We start from the raw sequence: 8,193 nt of genomic DNA, 5'->3' as shown, positions 1-8,193 counted from the left end.
GTCTGGCCCTAACAGGTAAGTTGGGTATGTAGCCTAGGCCTTTGGCCGTAGGGGATAATGTCACGGACAGCCGTCTGATGTCCCAGGGGCAACTCACCATGAAAATGGTAAAGTTGGTACTTAGTGCTCGCCATGGTTCTGGCCCGCACTCCCCTCAGCATGGTGGCGTGGGTATACCGTTCCCCATAGCGACCCCTAAAGGACGCAGTTCGAAGTTCCCATGAAAAGGGAACGTCTCAGGTTATGTATGTAACCTTTGGTTCCCTGAGTAGGGAATGAGACACTGCGTCCTCTAGTTCCCTTGCCATGCTTCGGACACAAGCTTCAGACGAAGAAGCGGATGACGTGTCCTCCCGGCACCCCTTTATGTAGTGACCGGTAGTGACGTCATAGGCTGTCGCCGGCCAACGTGTTGTAGTTTCGAATGTATGCTTCAGACACGGGTCACGCCGAGGCATTCCCCTTCTGCTCCTTAAAGGTTTGTACTACCCCTACTTTAAAGACAAAAATTAAATTTTTATAATTTTCACAACAAATTTCACAGCGAGGCAAAATAGTCATTAATTAGTAGTGTCATTTGTCAATATAAACAGCTCAATTTGTATGTTTACTTAATACAATATGTGGGGCGGTGGTTGTTAAGGTATTCTGAGTGATTTTAGTGTGTTGAAATATTAATCAATTCAATCATATTATTAAAAGTTGCTGTGTAGCTGCTAAAGTATTCTGGGTGTTGCTGTGGTCAGTATATGAACAACTAGATTTGTAAATTTTTGAATAAAATGTGAGTGGGTGGTTGCTATTCTGAGTGTTTATTTTTATTATTATGTTGCTATGTGGTTGCTAAGGTATTCTGAGGGGTGTTTTAAAGCAATAAGCCCCAAGAAGCCGTGGTTTATGGTGATTTTTAGAATGGCTAAATCCGGGCTCAGACTACAGGAGTTTTAAATTCCTAACCAGTTATGAAATCTGGTTGCAGCACACACATAAGGAGAAGCTTTGCAGATTTCTTCCCTCAAATCAAGATTTGAAAATCGTGACACATCACACACTACAAGATATGATTAAGATTATCATGCCAGAGGGAGCGCCTCACTTGATATCACGCAGCAGATCGTCACTGAAGTTTCAGCCATAGATATATATACGTATCTATACATATCTATGGTTTCAGCAACTTTTACTGTTTCTTATAAACATTTTTTACTGTTTACATATGTTAGCTAGCATGCTAGACTTCTGCACCCGGTACGTTCAAAACTGAGGCAATTTCACCCCAGCGCTTCTGTTTGTCCTTACGTTTGTGGTACATTTTCAACACATTTTATAGACAGGTGTGTTATTGCAAAACTTCCACAAGCAGTTTCCTCCATCTCCACTATACAACAGACCCGTACAGCAGCTTGTTTTGCAGTCGTGCATTGGCTATTGTTAAGGTACTTATGTAATCCTAGCCGTGATCATCCCTATTTATAATCCTAAATATCAAACATGTTTGATATGATCAGGACAGCCCCGATTTGTGTGTGAGCAGATCGGGAGGTGCAAGATTCGATCTGGAAACGCCTCACATTACCTGATAATCCGCGCCGAACATCGGAACCGACAGAGGTTCTCGACAAGATTTTTTTCTCTGATTTTCGGGAGGGGAAAATTGGGGCTAAATTGGCCTAAAACTCCTGTAGTCTGAGCCCGGCTTAAGGGACGCTGTTAGGTACAAGGTGGAGCCGAATAAGTTACTACATATACCTGGTGAGGTTTCATAAAATAAACACAAAGCAACAAAAATTTTTAAATTTATTGGTAACAAATAACGATTCTTCCACCAAGTATTGTTTAGTAGAATGGTTGCCAAGCAACACAGAGACGCAGCGGCACAGTAATACAGATGTAATGACGTCACAGGTGTTTATGTGTGTTTATAGAGTATTTTACAATATCTTCAAACGCGGCTCAGCCAATCATACCTCATCAAGGATCGGAATTATCCATTTAATATTAAAAAACTATCAGGATAATCGGATGCTAAGGTATAGTGTTTTTAGCATGTGGCTTTGGTGTTCTGGGTGGTTGCTAAGCATTGTTTGCTTGCCCGATGCAAAATAGCCCAGCACTTTTCTATAGTATTGTTTAATGTCTATAGGTTTTTCACCAGTTTTATCACCCAAAAATTGTCCAGACATTTAAAAAATGTATAATATACCAGAATGATACTGTAAAAATAATGAATTTTTCAAATAGATTTCTCAAACATGCTCTCCTATTGTTCCGAAAAATAGTCCTGCCCCAAATGCACACCACTGGTTGAGTCAGAAGTTAAAATGTCGGGCCGCTCAAACAAAAAGAGTAGTGTTTGACAGCGTCACCGTGTTTACCCACTTCAGGAAGTCAGCCAACCAATGTTAATTTAACATTGACAAAATTACACACTCCACCTTTAAATCTTATGCTTGGCGGAAAAGCAAATGCTGGACGTGGGTAGCTTGTGGTTGTATGTGGCCTGTATGACATGTGAGTTTTTTTTCTGTGTCTCTGTCAGGCTGGAGAGGAAGATGACAGCTCTCAACCCAGTGCTGTTCCTGCTCTGCGGTGTCTCTGTGTCTCTGACTCTGAAGGTGGTGTCAAAGAGAGGCTCAGGTATGACCAATTTCTCTCTCTCTCTCTCTTTCTATCTCTCTCTCATTACTCACTGAAGGCTTGCTCTTCACTTTAAAGTGTAACATCAAATATTATTTCACAGCGTTATGAAAGCTGCTATGCTAAAATGCTCTCGCAGGCCATGTGACTGTACATATTAAAGCTTAATTTAATGCAGCATTGATTGTGAAGGTCATTCTTGTGTGAGACAGTGAGTGTGTATGTGTGCTTTCCTTTACACAGAAGTAGGCATGTACATAATCACCAAACTGCACACACACACAAATGGGAACACGTGTAAATACACACATACATTTTGCAACAGAGAACAGGTTGAGAAGAGAGCAGCGCCAGCCCATCTGTCAGAGGTGATACTCTAATGTGTGTGAGGGTGTGTGTGTGTGGGGGGGGTGATGTTTAAGGGAGCGAGAAAATGTCTGTGTGTGTGTGAGTGTGAGTGTGTGTGTGTGTGTGTGTGTGTGTGTGTGTGTGTGTGTGTGTGTGTGTGTATGACTGACTGGGACAAAGAGCACAAAATGTGAGCCAAGACCACCATGTACTCCAGATAATTAGGTGCAGAGAGGTGTTATGAGGTAAGCTGCAGTTTGATGTTCCTCAGGACCAGAATTTTTATTTCCTGATACCCCAGTTTTCTGTAGCATAATGACAACACAAAAAAGAGTTACTCAATTACTGAAACATAAGGCGTTCGCTGAAAATGATCTCAAAATATGAACCCTATTTCAGCGTTGACTAAAGGAACAGTTATTATATACAGCCTGATGGAAACTGGCGGGAGTCTTTTGAGGACAACTTCAGTATCTTGCCTTAAAGTCAGCATGAAATGACATTCGCAACCCATTATACTTCCATAAGTAGCCATATTTCCGAATGAAACAGGATATTCAAGTGGAAAAAAATGTAGAATGGGAGTTGATTTTATCCATGAGCACTTAATTGGATTGTGAAAAGTGGATGTTATGTACCAGACTACCAGATCTGCATGGGTGTTTGCTAAAACAGTGCCTAAATAGCTATTTGGTTTTCGGTTATCCACTTCAATTCAACGTCAAGTAACAAGGAAAGTCAATTCAGAGGTGAAATGATGATAAAAGATGATGATATTTTTTGGATTGACATACTGATGAAACTTGAACAGGCATGCTGTATTTAAAGTTGCCATGAAATGGAAATTCACCCTATATTTTCTAAATGCATGTTAATGATCTTATTGTGAACAGTTAATCCATGCATTTTTTTTTTTTGACCATCGTAATTTTTAATAAAAATGTCATAACTTGATCTTCTCTGGTATGCTGGACTTCTCCGATCATTTAGTCCATTTAAACCTCTGTCCATTTTTGCAATCAACTGCAAGCTCACATTCAGATCTGCCTCCATTGTGTCAACTACCAATGGATAGAACCAAATCCCCATCCAAATTTTTTTGCACTAATTAACTAGCACTAATTTATGTTGCACTAGTTGTCCTAGAATTGGCTCATAGTGGCATAGATGCCCAGGTGAAAAAGAAATATATTTAAATTGTGCTTTTTCAGACATACTTACTATATTTAAATTATACTATACTAAGTACATATTAAATGTATTATTTTGAAACAACTTTAAGTATATTAAGTGTATTTCAAGATATGTTTAAGTTGGATTTTAATCTATTTGTAATATATTTAATATATTGAAATTGTGTTAAAATGGAACCACTTTGTATATTTAGTGCAATTTAAGTGTATTTCTTAAAATACATTTAAAATGTCCTTTTAATACTTCATGAACTACAGTTAGAGTATTTCAGCTCATTGGAAATGCATTAGCATTACACTAATAGTATATTATAAAGCTGCTCAAGAGACATTTGCACGCACATCATATTTTATATACGAAGCTCTCTAGGGTGAGCTCATTATCATACGATCCAATCAGAGCCGTTCAATGGCTCTGGAACCAATCAGGGTTAGCCAGTGTGTTGTTTGAATTTAAACACAAGTAAATGCAAGTTTTTTTGTTTTGTTTTGTTTTGTTTTTTTCATATATGAGCATGTTGGGAATACAAATGTATTATAAACATACTACTTGAATTTCAAGTATATTTTTAATACATTTAATACTACGTCTTTTTCACCTGGGTGTACTGCACAATCATACAAGTTTTAGGTATTGATTCCATTGTTGAAATGTGCTATTCACAGCCAGCTACGATTGACTTATTGCATAAACAAAGATTATCTGATAACAAAAGAGTTACCAAGATAATGAGAAGTATTTGGTTGGTCATGTGCTCACAAAATAGTGACCACCCAGTGTAGAATAAGAATAATACAGCTTTTATCAGGCGAATGATATCTCACGTTAGTGTCCATAATTTTAAATTATTCTCTAAATAAGTACTATTCATTTCTGCAGGGGTAAAACTTTTTTAATGAGCACAAGATTATTGAGTGCAACTTTAAGAAAGTAAATAGAGTCCATTTTGATTTCATGGTGATTTTAAATGTTATGAGTCATGTTATGAGAGCGCACTTCAATGCAGCCTTGAAAAGAAACTCAAAATCCACACATTTGAGATCACTTAAAGCACAGACTTACAGAGACTTTTGACCATGGGGGTGTTGAAGGTACAGTACTTTAAAGGTTTTTTGAAGGCACTCTAAAATTACAGTTGGGCAGGACTGCCACCTGTGTGATAAAAGCATGTAATCTCTAATACAAAGATGTACTCAAATTTGTACATGCTGGCTTTCCTCTTATAGGAATGTCTGAGGATACCATCTGTGGCTTGCTGTGAATTTCCACAAAAAATATTTTTACTGCACTCCATTTGTAAAAAAAAAAAAGAAAAGAAAAGAAAAAAAGTAGCACCACAACTCAGGTAACACAAAATTCATATAGCAGCTTTAGTAAAAACACAAGCTTCATATTTTCCAAATTCTTATGTGCAATTGACAAGGTGTACTCCAAGACCGAAAATAGCCAGTAATATTTCTTTAATGAAATGGGGAAGTGTGTTGAAACCAGCAAGAGAGTTTTATTGGACTACTGGTACGCTCTGCACTGTTCAGCTCAGTGACGCTTCTGACTGTATTGCTGCAGAATCAAAGCTTCAAAGACACTATTAAATGTCAGACACATCAACATCACTCTCCGTGCTGAAGATGAAATAATAACTCTTTCCCTTTCCATCTGATCATCTCAGCAGAGGCCCAATGCATGGCCCAAACATCAGTATGTGTACACGAATGTGTGCGTATTCGTGACTGAGCGACACAAACACACATCTCATCAGCACAGTATGCATTCCTCTTGATGTGTTTTAAAGGACTTCACAGCTGTAATTGAACAGGGCCATGCTCTGATTGGTTATAAAATAACAAGCTCTAATTGTCTTTTGCATTATGGATTATGAAGATGTTGAAATTTGTATGCAGATTCATGAAAAGAGATTTGAGAAACGAGGGGTAAAATGTCAGAAGAAGTGAAATGGTTCTGTTCTAAAGAAATTATTTAAGTTGATTTAAAGCTGATTCATTGATGCGATTTACAAGATTTTAGCTGATAATATTCATATTAGGCTTGTAAAAAGAACATTTGGTGATTTCAAGGAAGGGCAAGATCTTATAAAACAAAATTTACCTTGCAAATGGACTCTAATCAAGGTAGACACCATGTTTAATTTGACGTGAACGAAACCAAGGCTGTGAGGAGCGGAAGTGCAGTATTTTTAATGGGTTGTACTGTCTTAAGTTATGTAATAAAAAAAAAATTCACAACCCATAACACAAAATTTTTTTATGTTTTTTTTTTAAATCTGTATTTCTTTGTCTAACAGCAATTGTACTGTAAATTGCTATATAGCATAAATATAGCATCTGTCTTGACTGGGTCCCTTCTCTCACCAATATTTTATTGGTTATCCATGAAATGCAGTATATTAAATGGTTCGTTCAAGTCCTCCTGGTTTGTTTTTACGAGTTGGGAAGTCAGGTGCGTTCAAATCCCTGTTTGGCCGGAGAAAGATGCCGATTTACTTTTGTTCAGTTCAAGTTTTTATTCAATTTGTGAAGCTCCTGTAAAAATTGTTGTCGTAAATATGATCTTTCCAACATGGCTTAAGTGCAACTGAAAGATAATTTTCATGACTTTGATGCATCTTTTGTTTATGTTGCACAGGTTGTCTTCTTTTTATACTGACACCTAGTGGTGTGGACGGAGCATCACGCAAAATGTAAATGTTGTTAGTTACTGATGGGAGCATATATGTAAATGCTTTCAGAATTAGCTTTGATTAATTTATTTAGCAATCAGAAATGTTGAGTATTATAGAGAAAACCTAGACTAAGTTAGTAGCATTCAGCTGGTCATGTGATCTCATTATGACAGCCCCCATGAGGCAACTCATGTCATGTAAAATAAAACAGCTTTTATTAAACTACTAATATGATATATCAAAAGTACTATTTCTTTACATATAAAACATTTTAATGAGGGAAACTTTAAGGGTTAAGGGGTGATACAGCATGTGTGAGCAAAAGATGTTTGTATCTAAATATCTAATGATGGAAATCTGTGTGTTTATACAGTGAATGTGAAAGTTTGACGGTATAAATGAAAGAAATTCCAATTAAAACAAACCAATACAATTCTGACACGCACAAACACACACGCACGCTCAAAGTGTCAGTTCATCCTGTCTCATTAAGCAAGTTTCTCTCGCTCACTCTCAATCTATGTCTGTTTTTTAAATGCTAATGATGGATTAGCCCGTGCTCTGGCCTCAGGATTTTCTCTCTTTATTCCCATGTTTGTTTCAGTTCTCTCTCTCAGGTCTTTCTCTTTTCTCTCGCTGTCATGTTACTGCGACCCGCGGACCCTCTCTCTTTATGAGAGCCAATGAAAGGCCTCCAATGATAGAAAAGACTTCAATCCCTCTTTTCTCCATCTTAGTCAACTAAAGGAATTTTTCCATTATTCCCCTGAGCTGTGAGAAAATTGTTCTCTCCCATTGGTTAACAAGCCACCTGCTTGCCCAGCGAACCTGCTCGACCTCCGTCGCCATGGCGAGCCAGAGGCGGAGGTGAGTGGATGAGAGGTATGGGAAAAGATCAGAGACGAACAGTCGCACTATTGTCCGACAGAGACCTGCTCGAGCTTGGCGGAAACTCTGAAAGGTCTGTGTGCGGTCGAGGAAAGGTCAAAACAAGGGGTGGGTAGGAAGACACTCGGGCGGCACGGCTTGTCGTCATGGAAATGTCCTCAATTTGCCTGATGCATTCTTCTGACTAAGACAAATTAGAGGCGGACAAAGCGATTTTTGCGATCGCTGATCCGAGAGACTCCATGGGAACAGTAAATAAGAGCAGCAGTGCATTGTGGGAGATTAAAATCACTTGTTTGACCCAAAACACATCAGCTTAGAAATATGTGATACATAATGAGTTTATATGAATATACCTACTCAAAATAACCATAAAGCACGGAGAAGCAAAGGAGCCCCGTTCCACCTCTTCCTCTCGCTCTCTCTCTTTCTATCTCTACAGAGAG

At 38.3% G+C, this 8,193-nt stretch overlaps 1 protein-coding gene across 2 annotated transcripts in view; it reads left to right on the top strand.

The window, feature by feature from the left end:
• The window catches only part of LOC107655515 (interleukin-1 receptor accessory protein-like 1-A), an 82,715-nt gene that overhangs the window by 26,224 nt on the left and 48,298 nt on the right, over nucleotides 1-8,193 (top strand). For both annotated transcript variants that reach the window (XM_016443014.1, XM_016443013.1), the window contains exon 2: nucleotides 2,540-2,637. In XM_016443014.1, the coding sequence (XP_016298500.1) occupies nucleotides 2,553-2,637 (85 nt within the window). In that variant the 5' untranslated portion in view covers nucleotides 2,540-2,552. The remainder of the gene's footprint in view (nucleotides 1-2,539; nucleotides 2,638-8,193) is intronic.

Source organism: Sinocyclocheilus anshuiensis, unplaced genomic scaffold, assembly GCF_001515605.1.
Source record: "Sinocyclocheilus anshuiensis isolate Anshui unplaced genomic scaffold, SAMN03320099.WGS_v1.1 scaffold1148, whole genome shotgun sequence".
NCBI lineage: Eukaryota > Metazoa > Chordata > Actinopteri > Cypriniformes > Cyprinidae > Sinocyclocheilus > Sinocyclocheilus anshuiensis.
The sequence above is the reverse complement of the archived record's forward strand: the minus strand, read 5'-3'. Positions and strand labels throughout refer to the sequence as shown.